The sequence below is a fragment of the Mycteria americana genome, chromosome 1, assembly GCF_035582795.1.
Source record: "Mycteria americana isolate JAX WOST 10 ecotype Jacksonville Zoo and Gardens chromosome 1, USCA_MyAme_1.0, whole genome shotgun sequence".
In the NCBI taxonomy this organism is placed as follows: Eukaryota; Metazoa; Chordata; class Aves; order Ciconiiformes; family Ciconiidae; genus Mycteria; species Mycteria americana.
The window spans coordinates 103927469-103945986 of record NC_134365.1 but is presented as its reverse complement, the minus strand read 5'-3'; the positions used below and the strand labels follow the sequence as shown (position 1 = coordinate 103945986).

The following is an 18518-nucleotide window of genomic DNA, read 5'->3' as shown; positions in this document are numbered from 1 at the left end:
CTTTCTGCTCCTGTTAGTAATGAAGAGCAACTTGCTTCAATTCACACACTTGCTACAATAAATTACTGCATTTTCTGTAGTTAGATTTTAAAATATAGGCAATAGTAGTGTATATTATTTCAAAATGACCACATATACAAATAAATGTTTCTGAACGTCAGGGCTAAAATGTTTGGAATTGTTTACGACGACCATCTGAGCATGAAATGATCTGTTTAGCAAGGGTAGAGAATGAAGACCTCCTTTTATCATGTCCTACACTCAGAGCTTAATCCCAGTTCTACAATTCAAGCTAAACCCTAATGGACCAGCAAAAAAAAAAAGTTTCTCTCACTATTCATGTTACTTACTGCTCATCCATATTTTGGTTCTGAAGTACTTCCTGCCTGCCTAATGGAAAAGTCCATATACATTTTAACTGCTATCCTCAGAAAATACATGCCATTATATATTAGTTGTAGGGTTTATAGGCTAGACATGCCAGTGTAATAGCACTGAGGCTGGAAAGAATAAACTGGAAGAGCCATTTGGCTCAGATATCCTAGAAAATGCGTATGCAATAAAAGAATCAATTTGTTAGTCATCGAGAAAGGATTAGCAATTTTCATTTAACAAAAATTACAGCCGTTTAGGTGCTGGAATCCAGAGTAGGGAAAAATGCATTAACTGAAAAAAGAAATAGAAGTTACTTTTCTCATTATCGGAGTACCATAATTATAGTTGAGTTTCACTATGAACAATTGCTCCTTGACGGTTCTTGTTGAGTAATTTTGTTCAATAAGGGTCTGTCAATACAATTTGCTTTCAATTGTCAGTTTATACAATATCAAGAATAATGGGCTCACTCAGGTGCACTTGGAAATTGTAATAAAATATTAATTTTGGGGAAAAGAAAACTGATAATCATCTGGTTTAGTATTCTAGAGTTATGTCCCAGTTTTTTGAGAAGCTCTCTGTAATAAAAGTGAACATTACAATGTATGTTAGAAAACAGTCATAGACAACCAGGCAGAAAAACACTGAAAAGGGGATATCCTCTGTATAATGTACTTTATGTGGAGGAAGAGTCCTGTCATCACGTAGTCCAAGACAGCAGTGAGCAAACTGTCCTGTATCACTTCTAAGTTTCTGGAAAGTAAGTGCATCCTCATTTCTTGCATATAATATATTTTTTTGAGGTTCACAGGGGTGGATTGTTTTATCAAGCCTAATTTCTTTGCTTCCATTTTCCTAAAATGTGAAAGAGCTGGATAGTTAACCCTTGCAAAATAAGTGGTAGGAAATAACTTATGCTCATACTTAATTAAAAAAGTCACATCAAGATACTTTCAAAGAAGCTTCAGAGAAGCGCCCTGTGAATGAAATAGGGGGCAATGATCCAGCTGCTGACTACATGGGGAGATCAGAGGATTCACAAGCAAATCACAGCACTGATGTTCATAGAAAGGTGTGTATGAAAAGAATCATTTTGATGTTTTTTTCCCCCTCTCCTGCTAATGTAGTTTGAATGCTGAACAGTATGAAGGGGGTCTGGGAGGTCTGCTTAACAGGAACTTTTCCATAGTTTCTCATAGCCTGACACCCATCTCTAGTTGTTCTTGTCAACAGAAAAACTCGGGAAAGGAGTTTTGCTTGAAAGACACAGTAGGAAAGGTATTTGCTTTCCCTCCCTTCCTTTCCAACTCAGCAAGCTTAACAGTCTGTCTGACGCTCTTCAAAGACAGCAGCATACCATAACTTTTTCTATCAGTAACTTCTGCCAGGCAATATGGGTATGCATTTACATAACAAACCCTTTACACGTGACTGAAAATCAAGAGCTGCCAACACATAGCAAGAGTAGTAAGCTAAGAATTGCCCCAAAATGGAGCAAACAACATTGTACTTAGTTTGGAAGAGCTGGAATTTGAAGAAATAGATGCAGCACTGGCAATTTAATTATTTGGTTTTTCAGAACAGACGTATATATGTGTGAGTGTGTGTATGTGTAAGTATGAAGGAAGGGGTAAGCTTCCACAGCTCGTGCCAGTGTAAGTATGATGAGGAGTATAAACTGCTAAGTGGTTTAAGAATTCTATTTAATATATGCAAGGCTATCATTAGAGAAAAAGTACTTATTTCTTATGTGAATCCATCTGTCATTATAGACCTACCTCAACTAAGTCATGTGAATTTGTACTGCTAACAGGTGGGATAACTAGAAACTAAGTAATTTGTGACACAAATCATAGCTAAATCAAAAGGAAGCTATTGTCTGAAAATGGGCTTGTTTTTGCAAAAATCTAGGATAGATATTTGGAGGCCTGCTGAAAGCTTTGCTTCTACTGAAATGGCTGTATAGCAGTGACAGACTTTTGATGCAACTATCAAATATAAGCACTATTGCATTAGCATAGTTACATCTAGGCTTAAAAAACACCTACATTTGAGGCAATCCATTTATGCAGAAAGATGTAACACCCCATGGTGGCAGCATAAATTAATCTTTAAGTTGGCTAACTGAGGATACCTTTTACATAAGTGAACCTCTGCGCAGTGCAAAAGCAGACATGAAATTACACAAAAATGAACATCAGGTCTCAGTGCAATGGTAAAAGAAATACACTCCCCCCAACTATTGAGTAAAAAGTAGAAAGGGAAAAAATGAAACCAACAGCTACTCTGCCCTGCCAAGCTGTTTTCCAGATACTTATTTATAGCAGGCTTTCCAGTTTAGTTCTGTATTTCGCTTAAAACATCTGTGGGGAATTTTGTAGAAAAAAGATGTAAAAGCATTTTGTCTTTAGTGAGGAATAAATTTTCTGACTATTTTGAAGTAAATCTGCCACTTAGCTTGAGTTAAAGGTTTTGGTAAATAAAAACCATCTCATTATCTTTGTTCCCAACGACCCTAACAGCAGAATAATGCAGGCATTTTAAGCCTTCCATGTAGTTAAATTCACTGAAATCTTACACATAAGCTATATGTGAAGCAATTAGGTTATAATTCAGCAAAGTTATTAACCGTTAAGTACTTCTATTAGGCTTATGAAAGCTACAGTCCAATATGAGGCCAACATCTCAGCTAATGGAGGTGGGGTCACTGTGTTATCAAAGGCAGCAATCGAGCACGCTTTCCGCCAGTACCTGTACACAAGCAGCAATCCTCTCACTTTTAATGAGAGGGGGTAAGCCTTGGAGACAGCATCAAGACTGCAACGGGCAGTTGATTTTGCCTGCCTACTGCTGTTCTAACAGTCAGAGGCTGCCATGATAACGCAGATATCACTGCTTCAATACCTTCTTGGAGCACTGTTGCCTTGGGTGTCTTTGTTTCTCGGTAAAGCAATACTCAGAAGAAAGGTCATGTGTTTAGTGCAGGGTTTTTTGATACAAAGAAACAAAGGGTACATCCCTTCTCTGTTTGTACTGAAGTGATTAAGGATTCAAGGATGAATTTATATTTTCCACTGAATCATGCACAATAAGAGATTCAGTTCTGGGTCTCTCACATCCCAGGTCAGTACTCCCTTCAACAGATTTTTTTTTTTTTTGGCAAAAAATGCAGTAAATGTGTGGGTTTTTTGCTCACGTGTACAGCAAAGCTGGTTTTAGCAATTTAGAAAGTTATCATGAAATGGAAATGGCATCCTCTGGTCATCTCTGTAACAAAGAGAGGCAATTCAGAATTAAGATTGTGCTTAATGTAAATACAAATATGATAAAGTAAAAAAGGAAGAGTTAAATAGCAGCACTACAGATAAGATTGTTAGGGTATATTTGTTAACAGCAATTCCTGACTTGTACTGTGGCATTTCATGCCACCTGGACCCCATGTGCACTCTTTCTCAAAGGCACACATCTTGTCCATTGGATTTATCACAGGTCTTCACTAGCTTTCAACTACCTGACAATCCTCAGTTTCCAGAAGATGGGCAGTCTCTCCCTTTCTGTAGGGTTACTGCTTGGCTCTTTGTTGTTGTTGTTGTTGACGTGATCAAACAATAACATTTACTTCCATTACCTTGCTAGGGTATATGTTGCACATCATGTAGCTACATTTCCATTTCCCTGTTTTGAATATTTCATCAGATTGAATCAGAATTCTTAGTAAAAGACATTTAGTAGCAAGAAATTATGAACCAGTTGTATTAAACAAACCACATTTAAGAGTTATGATTTAAGTCCAAAAAATGTGATACAAAGCTTTACAAGCACTCAGAAAACAACAGTCCTGAGGACCTTATAAAATAAACTTGTAGGTAGGTATGTAGGTGAGAAGCCAGTTCACGAGTGCAGTTAAACCATTTGTAATCTAATAGAACCAGTGATATGCTATGCATAACACTATGTTCAAAACAGAGAATTTTATGGGGCCTGGAGTATTTCCTCTTCCACAGTTGTTTGGTTACAGATACCAATCTCATGGTGATGCTAACTGCCAAATTAGCCTAAGGGCTGTTAAAAACTCTGAGATATCCCAAGAAGAAAAAACCATGGAAAGTATTTTACAAACTGTGGACAAAAGACACCCAAACAGTCATAAGAAAAGACATTGAAGTTGCTGAGAAGCTTCTATTCAAAGAAAGAAAGTAAACAAAGAAATAATAGCACTTCAAAAAAAGTAAGAATCATCCTGTATTAATGAGGCCTATAATTATAGCAATAGAAAAAATGGGGCATAGAGAAGCAGAACAGTTTCTTTTGTATAGCAAATCAATAACATTATGTGATTTTTCAATTTTCTCCCTACTTTTACCATAAGAGATTTTTCCTCTTTAAGAAAAACTGTAAGTAACATTACAGGTAGGATGTCCTGAAAGGATAAAAGTGTGACATTAGCCCATGTACAGATTAATTTTACATAGAAATATGTAGTTTGAAAAGGTACAGAACTGAACTTTGATTCAGTTTTAACTATAATTAAGATACATGTATTTATTCTTCATTTATTAGCTTTGGTGGAAGATGGTGTTTAATGGCTCCAGAAGAGAACGGATAGCACATATAGCCTTTCTGGGAAAGGATGCCTCTAACTTGTCCTTCTTTCATGTTTCAGCCCAGTATCTGATAGCAGCCCGTTCACCTGGCATGGTGTTCTCATTCTTGGCCTACATTCAACGTTACGCCACCCCTCCGGGGTCCCTCGTGCCATGGTACAGCTGTGCCTCTGCTGGGGACCTCGCCAGAGGCAGTGCAGAATACTGTGCTGCCAACACAGGCAATGGGGTTTTCTCACTCATTTTAAGAGAATTATAGTAGTTCAGACTGTGGTAAAAGTTACTAAAAACGTTAAGGCGGTTTTCATGAGATACAAGTTGCAACTACAGAAGCATACAAAGGATTTAAACACTGTATCAATATATAATTAAATTTTGCCTTTCCAAATTTGTTTTGCTTCCATGTTTTAGCAAGGGAATGTAAATTTTTAGGAAAGAGTCAGAGACTCACATAAAATCTGGGATTTTATAGAGGCATTTTGAAAGTTATGTTTCCCTGGTGCACACGGGCGTGCTTCATGAAGTGCATGATTAGGCTTTCTCTTCCAATATATAGGCTGACCGCTTAACTACAGATCAGTTTCCCTCACAATTTCTCCTATGCATTGATTCAGGAAAACTGGCTAGTTCCTGAAAAGTAATTTATCTTTTCCATTTCCTTTCAGTTTGGCTTTTTATTGGAAAGGACATCTAATCTCCCTGTCTTACCAATACCAAATTTTGTTTCCCTAAGATGTGTGGAGAGATGGGGCAAATGGTGAAGGGAAAAATTGATGTAGGGGAATAGGCTGGAATACCTACCAGAGGAAATGCTGGGGGGTAAAGATCCACCCCCTGACACTGGATGTGAGGCCAGGATGCTATTTAAAAATCCCGCCCTCAGGAATCTCGAAAGAGACTTCACCCCAATGGTCGGAAAGGATCCTTTCAAAGAGATAAAAATGATCATTAATCAAATGACTTGTTCTTTGGCTGATAAAAGAAGTTGACTTTTTAAAGAAAGAATAACCAAATCTCTGCAAAGTTAACAGTGGTTTCACTGGAACATAGACCTTATAAAAAGCAGTTAAAAGTCTTTGTTTGCTTTTTAACCGAGTCATACAATACACAGCTTTAACCAGAAAGAGGTTGTTTTCTGTATACTTTGCAAACGGAGAATTCCAGCACATCTAAGAGGAATGGAAAAATTTAGTATTTTAAAGGCAAATTACACCTATTGGATAGTCATAATGCATTCCAAATGCCTCTACCATAGAGGCATTTTACAGTTTTTATACAAATCAAAGAGAGATCAGTAGAGGTGAAGCTATACCAGCAAAGTTGTGTTTTATACTAGTATTTTAAAGCCACCTGACAAAAGTCATGTCAGGCAAGGGGAGAAGGGGAACCAGAATTTGCAGTTATATTACTGACTTCTGGGTCAGGGCCGCTACATCAGTCAGAGCTTCTATCACATCTCCCAACACCTGTCAATATATTGATGCAGGCAAAAGCCAGGAGTATAGACATGGCCCCTTTCTGCTTTGCTCTCATCAGAAGTTTTACACATTTTACACTTTCAATGGAATAAACTCTATGTTCTTCTCATTGCCTAAATGTACATTTTTATTTCTGGAAACAGAGATTATCTCATCCACCACTTTTAAAATAAGTACTTGTGACATATCTATTATAGTGATGATAAATAAGGACTCTTTATCTTTTGATCCCCTGTTTCAGCTTTCAGTGTATGTACAGAGATCTAGAGGCATCATTTCAGCTAGCTCATGTTAGTGCTCAGTGAATGCCAGCATCAAAGGTGGATCTGAAATGAGAGCTCTACATATCTTGCTTAAGAGCACAGTCAAGATTCTCCCATCTTGTAATAAATTTTAATTGACAATCAGAATAATTTGTGTATTTTTGCAAGTACATCAAGCAAGCATCCATCCAAAAATTTAGGCAATGGCAGGTTTGTTTTCATCATCTTGCAGGTATTTCATAGCTGTTCTTTTAAGAGATAGAAAACATCTTAATATTTATATACAATGAGAAAAATAAATGTCCCTCTTAAAATTTATGCAACAGTTGGGATTTTTTTAAAACTAATAAAAATGAGTGAGGAAAATTTAGCCTCAAATCACACATATGTATTTGCTGAACATAAAGTAGCCTAAGAGAGCTTTGAATTTTTCTCTTGTATTTTCAAGCAAGAGTTCTATTGTTTCTCCTCAATACATTCCTCACTTGCCCTTTAAATTTGTTATTAGACCTGCTGCAGTCTGTGAAAAAAGAATTAATTTGTGTTCTGGATGCAGTATTTTTATATTTGATCGTTAAAGATAAGGCATAAAAGTTTTCTCTCTGGCCACTCCAGAAAAGTCTAACTTTGGCAGTCTGCCTTGTCAAAGTGTTTCCAAACTCCATGGCTTTCATTTTAAAATAGTTTCAGAAGTGATCATGGATAGAATCCAGAACGCAATACACAGAAATTCAATTTTAAAATGGAAAATTGTTCTATAAACTCCAAGATGTTTTGTACTAAACAGCATCTTAAAACATGAAGGCTAAATAATGAACATATGAAGACTTCCCAAATAAAACTTTGCTTCTCTGTTTCAAAATATGAATTATACCAACCATAAAGTACACCCACTGTGAGTCACATGCTATATGTACAGACCTTCAGAAAAGCCTAACAGCTTGAGCTTCACCATTGACATTTTCCTACATTTAAATGGTGGTAAATGGCAAATAACTCAAGTTTCCTAGCAGCGTTACAAGAAGTTACTTTGTTATAGAAAGTGATGGAGACAAAACCAAATTTATTTCACTTATTGTACATATTCAGAAATAAAAACAAGGAGCAGCAAATTTTGGAGCAATACAATCAATGAATACTAAGAAGAGAGCTCGAGTGCTAAAATTATTGAGGCTTTATAAGCAGCAAATAACTAAAGGAATACATATAAATAATGTTTTTCTCTCACTGAAAAAGGTAGGATTCAGTTGCTTAAGCATAAATGCTTTGTGTCATTTGAGACACTTTGTGTCAGATTGTGTCAATCTGAGACATTCACATTTGAGTGGGAGACATGACAAGATCTGCAGGAGATTTGCACTCTTTGAGAGTGACAGCAAGAGGCAAAGCAGCAGTTGGGTATCTAAGAGTAGGCATTCAATGCCATTTTAGGCAACTGAATCCCATCCAAACAGTCCACTGTCACCTTAAAAATGTCTCTGATTAAGTAGAATACAGAGTTACAAGAACAAGACCTCATTTAGTCTGTTCTAGAAGTCCACAAACAGCTCCTGAAAAGGACAAGGTTGATAACATTCAGCCCGGATCAGTATCCAGCAACATAAAAATGCAGACAAAAGACAGGTTGAAAGTTCATTCATTTTAAAACGTGCATGGTCCGAAATTAAAATATAGCATATGCCCCAGGATGAACAAATGGGTGCTTTTGGTATTATCCCCTGCACAATGTGAATAAGGTTTGAGGCTCTATTACATGACTGTATATGCAGAAGTTGACTGTCGTTGCAGGTAGTTGGGAAAGAAAATTAATTCCCCTAAGTCCCATCAATTGCCACCAGAAGGACAGAGGTCTGATAAGAGCTTCGGGCATTTACAGTAACTTAGAAGCTTTACTCAAATTTTCACTTGTTTGCATAAACATTCATGACATGTTTGAAAGAAAAACTGCAACAAAAAAATTGTGTTCAAGACAGAAAGGGAGAAAGCTCTCTGCTACCACAACAAAGAAGAAGGGAGGTGGGAACATGCTATTAAAGAGAAAACACCATCTCAGAAATATTTCTCAGAAATATTATAAACTTCTGTGTGGAAATCAAGGAAAAGAATTCCATTTCCTTATATCTGAACATGGTGGTTTTTTTTTTTAATTGGACAATGAAGATGTAGTCTTTCTTCTTTTTCCAAATTGGAATCATGCTTAGCTAAAGAAAAAGTCCACCAAAAATGGGCCTGCTGCTTTATCCTGCTGCTTTACACTCCAAATTGCAAAAGCAATATTAATTTTTTAGAGGTGTGTGCTAGCAATAGAAATCTTAATGCTTCATTTAAACAATCTCTTTAAAGCAACCACATTGGACACTTGCAAGACACTAGGATATTATTTCTTCAGCTAACCAACTTTCTTGAGAAATGCCATTCTGTCAGTGCACGTTACACAGAGACTAGTGCTTTACATCCGTTCTGTTGCTTTGTGTAAAAATGAACACTCATTATTTTAGCCGTGGGTGGAGTTACACTAATGGGAAGAGTTTTTAGTATAAGGTCTTACTGGTTCTAAACTGGGAAAAGGAGACATGAATATTAAGCCATGATTCCCAAATGCACTGAAATACAGCTGTTATTTAGCAGCTTACAGGCATGGTTTTATTAAGAAAAAAACCCCAACCTCTCCCCCATCCATAGTTATACACTATGAACATCATGCCACCTTAACATGGGAAACTACATTAGTTAGAGATATTAGTTGGAAAAGTGCATTGAAACAGTAAAACTATACGGCAGTACTCTGAATAGCTGACAGTTCATGAAGTATCCAGCCTTTACTGAGTTCTGTGATCCTAGTTTATAACTCAGCATAAATTCTTCTGTTTCACAATTATTACAGCTAAGTGCCTGTGCTCAGCGGCAGTGGGGGAGTGCTGAATCAATTAGCCTGCCTTCCTCCTTCATCTGTTCTTCCAGGGGGAATATCATCCCACAAATGGTACAATTTGATTGGGAAATCACTGGTATAGCTTCCTAAACTGGCGTGGGTTTAGTAGCATGTTATGATACAGAGCAGAAGGGCTAGAGTAGAGAGCTGGGTAAAGGAAATAATACTTATAATATTTATTAGCACTTGCATCGTGACAGCACGGCCAGCCAGAAGGATCAGCCATTTCTCCCCACAGCAAAGGCACATCCCACGGCCTCGGGCTGGCAGCAACGTAACTGTGCGGAAGAGTCCTAGATCTACAAAGGAGAGAAAGTTCTGCCACGTGGATCAACAAAAGTACTGGACTGATGAATGAATGGATGGATGAAGAGAATGGCACCAAACACACCCGGTGCAGCACTGGTGGAACACAATGGACTCGAGTGAAACAGATAACTTCTGTTTGAATGGGGGGTGGAGGGGCTCTTGAAAGCTATAGTAAAAAGCATTTAAAACACTCTCGGGGATTGAGCAAGCTGAGAAACATCAACCTGACCCATTATTTTTGCTGCTGACACTTTGTAGAAACTTCCAGCAGAAGATCCTTGGAGTTTTTCCCAGAAACTTTCCCAGAAACTTTCACAGAAAGTTTTATTCTGTTAGTGACAGTACCTACACACTCACATCTGCTGACTTGAGTGCAGAGATGCCCACCAGTTCTGCTTCCATCTGCAGCACAGTGCCAGCACAGCGCCGGCCATCCTCGGGGGCCCGCATCCCACCCTTTCCTCTTTGCCAGCTGCTGGCTTCTTTGCCCTGCTACCATCAGCAGCCCTTGAGCCGATGCCATGGCAGCCTCTAGGCCCCACAGGACTCACAGGGATGGGATCCAAAGCTGCTAAATTGTGCAGGTACAGGCAGGCAGGGCCATCAGCTTGTTCCGTTTGTGCCAGGGTCCCCGAGCCATGCTGGGAGCAAATGAAGCACTTTTTTTTTTACTACAGCAATTGTACTTGTGGGACCTTAGTGCAGCTTGTGGAGGTTTGCTTTTAAAAAGGAGAACATTTCTACAGTCTCTGCATCTTGTCTAAGGATCTGGCTGAAGTAGGTTAGAAAGCCTACTGAAGATGCAGACTGCTCTTCAGCCCTGTAATTTGTTGTTGTTTCTTATTTATTACACTATAAACCGATCCAATGCTTTCTGCAGGTGGAATTGACCATTTCAGGTGCTATATATTTTTGGGCATCTAACAGCCTGAAATTCAAAAGGAGCTCTTTGGCTGCTTAATTTAATAAACTAGAAGGAGATGTTCTAGAGAGGTCACAATTACTGTCAGTTATTTCTTCTTACTAATACCATCCTTTTTTAGTACCATCAAAAGAGGACTTTAGTTTGTTATTCTTTTCCCATAGATTTTGCTTAGAACTTGAAACAAAGGAAAAATGCACAGTTAGTGTATTTAATGCAAAACCCCACTGATATTCATTTCTGTGTAGTCAGTTGTCTTGATGCTCTTCACACAGGGATTGTAAAATACAGCTAAGAGAAACTTCTTAGGAGCTCCGCGGATGAAGGCTTTGGGGAAGTGAGTCAAAGGGCTGTAATGAGCTTTTGTGTTCAGTTTGGCAGGAAGCAACTGAATGACTTTAGGATGTTTTCACTCATAACTGCACTCTCATGAAGGCGGGACTGTAATATTTAGTAATGAAATACTACAGAACAGAATGTAGAAAGAGTTCTCCTGCTTCTGAATAGGGGAATTATCCAATATTATCACTCAGTGTCTGGGAGAAGGCTGGCTTCTGTTACGAGCACCTTCCATTCTAAAATAAAATGTGTTTTTTATTGTTACTAGTGTTTCCTCAGGGAAACTAGAAGAAGGGTTAGAGCATTTTTTCCAAAATTATTTGTCATATATCCATTATGGAAAGTACTGAAAACCAGTCGACTTTTCTCTCACATGATTTTATTGATTTATCCTTCCTAGACCACCAGGTATTGTACATTACTTCATAATTTTTTATGGGGGAACATATGGAAGGTTTTCATGAGGAACGGCTTTATAAAACTTTGAAATTATGATGTCAGATTTTGTAGAGCATTCAAAAGGCTTGACTTGGAATGGAAAAGAAAAAGATCAGAAGCAGGGCTAAAATTTATCCCTGATGAATTTGTTGGATCACATTTTCAGTACATTTAGAAAGCATGGATCTATACAATTAATTTTAACTATTTTGAATGCATTAATCTAGAGATTTAGAAAATGCTTTGAATAATTTATTTTAGAGCTTTTTGGCACATGCAAGCAAAGGTGATAGAATATAGAGTGGTATGCCTACATTTTTACCCACATAACTTATATGTCTTAGGAAAATCTAATTTTTAAGATCACTAAACAATATTTTGCAATACATATCATAAAATACTAAAGCACAACAACAATTAACAAAAATGAGTGTGCTTACCCCTACTGAAATCACAGAATCACAGAATGGTTGAGGTTGGAAGGGAACTCTGGAGCTTCTCTCGTCTAACCAAATCATGGGGAGATTTCCATTACCTTGCAAATAATGCAGTGAAGACTTTTCAAGGCTAAATTCTGCTCTCAGGTTTTTACTACCTAAGCTAGTAAAACCAAAACCTGTATGAAATGCATTTTGCTGTGCAGAGGGAAATTTGTACTCTAATGTTCAGCAGCAAATTTTCAAAGGGTGGTCTAATTTTGTTTCCCCAGATTCCACTTGAGTAAACGACATCATCCCAGAGCACTCACAAATAATTCTGTCATTCCTGAATGCACTTTCAAGAACTTGTAGGTGTTTAGCCATCTTTGTCTGAGCAACTTTTATAACAGCCTGAATTTTTAATCTCACTGTTGTAAAATATAGAGCTTGGAATCTTAACTCAAAGTAGAAAGTACTATTAGAATACTTAGATATCCGAAATATACAGACAGTGTAAAACTTAGAACATCTTCTTCATTTACCAGTCCATTTGGACTTTGACTAATTAAGTTAGAAATAGATATTTCCTGCTGCATCTCCAAGAGAACAATTGCAATGGAGAATTATATAATTTATGTTAGTAGATTTAGCAGGATGCCAAGGTATATGAATAGAAGAAACAGGAAAACAAAAAGTAAACTACTGTTGGAGGGATGCAGCTGAGGACTGCTTACTGGGGTATTTCTAGCCAGTGAGACTGGAATTGCTTCTGAAGGAACTCATGTCAATATCTAAAGTAGCAAAAGATCTTTGTACTTGCTCTGCTCCACTTAAGGTCTTAAGTAATATAGGGAATTATTTGGCAGAACCTCTTCAGATAATGAATTTTCACAATTTCAAATACAAAGCAATGTCTAAACATTGAAGTTCAGAGGAATCTCCTTTGGGGAACAGTCACCCAAGCAAGGTCTCTATTACAAAATCTGGGTGCTCTTGCTAGTTCTTAAGATTAGGGATTAACTATAGTGAGGCATCACTTTTGTCATAGTATGTGGTATGGGTATATACCGTCTCCCTGATGTGTACCCATGGAAAGGAAAATTATACGTCCTGTTTAGAAGTAAGCTGCAATGAGCTTCAGCCACATTCTCAGTCTGCGATGCAGCTGCCCACATACCTGGAATAATCCAGAGCTCCTTTTGTCTGCCTCTAAGTAACTATCTCACTTCACTGGGTTTCAGCATCTCACTCCAAAAGATGACCCAGATTTAACTTTAGAACTGTGGCTTGAAGAAGAGGATCAACAGGAACTTGACTGCAACACCATGCATCAAAGAGTGACTAGTTAATTCATTTTTTTGGGTGCTGTTACATAGCCACTGTTGGTGATTCCATCTAAGAATAAACTCTGCTGTGCATTTAAAACAAGAATTCAGCTTATCCCAAATTACGAGCTTTACTGATGAAAACTAAATGGGTTTTCTGAGTATTTGTGAGCAAGTTGGTTACCTTCAATCAAAACACACTTTAGGAAAAGCTCTCTAAGAAATAGAGAACAAACTGCATCATATATTTCTCCCTAATAGTCTTAAAATTGGAATGAATAACGGATGCTTAAAATTTCTCTTTTTGCTATATCTTAGAGAGATTGTGTGCACTTGAAAATTTTATTTTAGAACAAAAGGTCATTTTTTCCCTGTTATTCTGCGTAAGAAAGTTTCTCTCTCAGAAAGGGCTGAAGAGTAACATCCTACTGCACAACATCCCCAGCAGGACTGCCCTTTTTCAAAAGTCAGGTGCCATTATTCTCAATAGGACTGAAATTGTATCTTGCCTACAGTTAGGTGATTATTCTGAGAAGTGCAGCAGTCTTCCAAAGTATTCAATGACCCCAGATTCACAAATTGCTCTTAAAGAGAGCCATTAGATCACTGGAAACAATAGGATGGAGTAGCCTCTTATGACAAAATGCTGTAACCAAAATGGCCGTGGTGCAGATGTGCCCTAAGAGCAATAGGCAATAACACACGTGTGGAGGACAACTCTTAAGAAATTCAGGGAGATTGCACCTTTGGCAATGAATCAGTTTTCAGTTACAAACAATGGCAAGACTTACTAGAAATTCCTAAAGAGCCTTTTTTAAAAGCTTTGGATTAGGTATACTTATTAGAAAAAGTAGAAGAGAGGTGAATGCTAGAAATACAAGTATCTGGAAGAAGGAAAAATGTGTATGGAGATACGTGTGCTTTGTAGAAAATAAAAGGGCAAGCAGAAGGGAGGACAGAAGGGCTGATGAAAGAACTTAACACGGAGGTTTGCAAGAGATTTCGATATATACTTACCTTGCCTTATATTGGCCTAGCTGTGACAAACAACCTTATACTCAAGTTAATTGATCTGTATGTCCTCAGTGGCTTGGAACGTGTTTTTTTCCTAAAAAAAAGAGCTTTAATAATTTCAGTAGAAATGCAGGGAAATACAAAATGAACATACTCTATGATGTTTAGAAAAAATAAAGATTAGAAAGCCTAGAATAGTTTTCAGTATTTTGTTATTCTAGGACTGTGCCATGATTTTGAAGGGCCTGATCTGAGGTTTTTAGTACTCAGCAGCGACCTGCATTTCAAGTATAACTAATTACTGTAAAGATTTTTTTTTAACCTTTGTTTATTAGTCATATATAGTATTTAAATGAGAATGGGAATTTCCATCAAAAAACAGACTTAAGGTTTAAAGAGCCATCTACAGTGAAGTACACTGATGTACTTCAGTGAACCTGAGCCTGTACCTGGAATGTGTATTATGAAACATATGAGGCAACTTTACTGTTAACCCTTGTTCTTTTTCTGCCTCCACCAGTAGGCTAAGGGAGACTTAGTGTTGCCTTTGTTTGGTCTTGTGTGGGGACAGAGGCACTGCCATGACACAAGCACTGCTGGAGTTGTGATGGCCTCGTGGAAATGTTATACAAACCCAGAGGTTTGTCTCTTTCAGTATCCAAGCAATATTTTTGGGAAGAGCAGGGAAGCTTTCCAGCACCCAGGCTCAACAAAATAATCTGAAGAAGGGTTTCTGTGTCTGAAAACATTTCTGTTTTCTTCTCCACTGACAATAAGTCATAATAATAAAAAAGGACCCGTTTTCTACAAATGCTGCTTTGCTTATTTTCACTGTGAGGTTTTTGCATGACAGCACAATGAGTAGTTCAGGTGTCTGGACTGTTTATTTCCATGCTTTGTTGGGTTTACTTTTGAGTTTGATTTTAACTCTGAATTTCCTTAGCTTTATTGGTTTGGGAATAATAAAGCATCCACATGTTTTGGCCTCATTTCTGAGAAGCAGACCACTATAACCTAGTTCTTGGTGAAAATATTTTAAAAGGCCTGCTTTTCTATATTGAGTCACAGAATCACAGAATCACAGAATCGTATAGGTTGGAAAAGACCTTTAAGATCATCGAGTCCAACCATAAACCTAACACTACCAAGACCACCACTACACCATGTCCCTAAGCACCTCATCCAAACGTCTTTTAAATACTTCCAGGGAAGGCAACTCAACCACTTCCCTGGGCAGCCTGTTCCAATGCTTGACAACCCTCTCGGTGAAAAAAAATTTCCTCATATCCAGTCTAAACCTCCCCTGGCGCAACTTGAGGCCATTTCCTCTTGTCCTATCACTTGTTACCTGGGAGAAGAGACCGACCCCCACCTCTCTACAACCTCCTTTCAGGAGGTCTCCCCTCAGCCTCCTTTTCTCCAGGCTAAACAATCCCAGTTCCCTCAGCCGCTCCTCATCAGACTTCTGCTCTAGACTCTTCCCCAGCTTCGTTGCCCTTCTCTGGACACGCTCCAGCACCTCAATGTCTCTCTTGTAGTGGGGGGCCCAAAACTGAACACAGGATTCGAGGTGCAGCCTCACCAGTGCTGAGTACAGGGGCACGATCACTTCCCTAGTCCTGCTGGCCACGCTATTTTTGATACAAGCCAGGATGCCATTGGCTTTCTTGGCCGCCTGGGCACACTGCTGGCTCATATTCAGGCAGCTGTCAACCAACACCCCCAGGTCCTTTTCCACTGGGCAGCTTTCCAGCCACTCTTCCCCAAGCCTGTAGCATTGCATGGGGTTGCTGTGGCCCAAGTGCAGGACCTTGCCCTTGGCCTTGTTGAACCCCATACAATTGACCTCAGCCCATCAATCCAGCCTGTCCAGGTCCCTCTGCAGAGCCTTCCTACCCTCAATCATATCAACACTCCCACAACAACTTGGTGTCATCTGCAAACTTACTGAGGGTGCACTCGATCCCTTCATCCAGATCACTGATAAAGATATTAAACAGAACTGGCCCCAACACTGAGCCCTGGGGAACACCGCTTGTGACCGGCCACCAACTGGAGTAAACTCCATTCACCACCACTCTTTGGGCCCGGCCACCCAGCCAGTTCTTAACCCAGCAAAGAGTACACCCGTCCAAGCCATGAGCAGTCCCCTAATCTCTGCTCCAGACTTAAATTTACAGGGTCTATCTGGAAACATGAAGAGGACAAACACTTGGTAGGGCAAAGCTGCTGTTTAGGTCTCCAACCCTGAAGAGTTTAACCTTGAGATCCTTGTGAAAGACAATGCTTTCCTATGAACCTGAAGTGCTGGAGTTCTCTTATTTCTTGATTGGTGGATGGGAATAAATCCAGACTTAGGAATATTTACATAGAATGAGACTATTTTAGAAAATCCCAATTATAGCAAGTTTTGGCTTTACTTATGACTTCTCTGGGAGAAAAAGCAAATGCCGAAAGAAGCTTACAATTCCTAAGGAGGAACTGATGGAAGTTACAGAATATTTGGGTAGAATATTAACATCTAATTTAATTTCCCTTGCTGCTTCTAGACAAACAGGCAATTTGGGGGAAAAAAAATGAGGGAATCACTTGAAAAGAGTTCTACAAACACTATAGCCATTTATTTTGTGATGTGTTAAATGTCAATGCACACTAAAGTTCTGGTTGCTGAGAAGACTGGTGTGACAACATTAATATGATTAAGGCTTTTAATAGCAATAACAACTGTTGCGTTGAATCATCTTTGTAGTCTTAATGGAATAGTAATTGGAAATACTGTGCTTCTGTTATGGGATAAAACAATCTGTGTATGTTTAAGCTGCCTATTAAATGAGTATTTTTCAGTCAGTGCTTAAACTGAAAACAGCTTTAGCACAATGCTAAACAAGAACTCTGAAATCTTTATGTATTTATACTTATGTATGATACCCAGAATGCAGTTCCAAGCACTGTATGCTGTGCGTTTGGATTACATGATCACGCATGGATTATCAAATTAGCTGGAAACAAAATACTTTAAAATTATAGTTTTCATTCACGATAGAAAAAACAAAGCCTGCAATATTGGCCAAAACCTTTGTGATTCATTTTGTACACATCATGATTTTGGGGAACGATTAGCCCATTAATAATTAGCAATATGAATTTCACTTCAGTTGTCTTTTGATGACCCAGTTTGCATGATTTTGGAAGGAAAGATCCTGAGTAAAATCTGAGCATTCCTATGATACGGAATTCTTCATCCTTTAAGACAGGAACCTCCCATGTGAAATGTTGATGGGGTCTTATAAATGGGATGGTTAAGAAGTTCCAGGGGCTTTTAAATTTTCAGATGTTCTTTTTCATGGTATTTCCATAAAAAGAGAGATAATAGATTTTAATTTTGTACTTCCTGTTCAAAAATTGCAGTGAGTTTTAATTTAATGAGTGAAATAGCTTTTCATGGGTGACATCTGAAGATGAATGTATTCATGCAGCCTGCTGTAAATTCTGCAGTTCTGCAATTAAAGCTCTGATTATCTACTCTTCTAGCCTTGCTAGCCTGTAACAGTATGAACAAGGAGTAGGAGATAAATGCTCTCCACTTTTAGACAGAAATTAGTATCATTGAAAAAGACTCACTGTTTTCAGTTAAGAAAAACACTTGGAGCTGAAGTTCCAAAGAGTCAATTGACAAAAAGTGATTTTTTGCTAAACAAAAGAAGAGTATAAATTGAGGGTGAGGATTCCAATTCCTTTCACTATTCACATTCATACCATTCACAATTCACATTTCACTAATATCAAGGAAATTAAGTACAAAGGTTTGATTTTCTTGGTTACACATATCAAGTGACTCCCTCAAATAAGTGATGCCAAGATTAGAAGTAGGAAGATTGCTATCACTATCATGACCTCAGACGAACTCTTTGATTAGAAATGTATTATATACTGGTTTACATTTACAAATCTGTATGCTAGATAAAAAAACCTCTATGCCTAGGCTCAGTGAAGGTGTCCCAGCTCACACCTGATAACCCATGTTATAAGCCAGGCTGTAAGCAGCTCCTGTAGCTATCTGATGGGCTTTGGCATATGCATGGGCATTCTGCTTCCTTTTT

At 38.2% G+C, this 18518-nt stretch overlaps 1 protein-coding gene across 15 annotated transcripts in view; it reads right to left on the bottom strand.

Annotated features, from left to right (window-relative positions):
- The window catches only part of EPHA6 (EPH receptor A6), a 532902-nt gene that overhangs the window by 86442 nt on the left and 427942 nt on the right, over positions 1-18518 (bottom strand). For 13 of the 15 annotated variants that reach the window (XM_075515531.1, XM_075515552.1, XM_075515557.1 and 10 more), the window contains one exon: positions 5781-5903. The exons of the other annotated variants lie outside the window; for them this stretch is intronic. In XM_075515531.1, coding sequence (XP_075371646.1) covers positions 5781-5903 — 123 coding nt within the window. The remainder of the gene's footprint in view (positions 1-5780; positions 5904-18518) is intronic. 15 annotated transcript variants of the gene reach the window in all.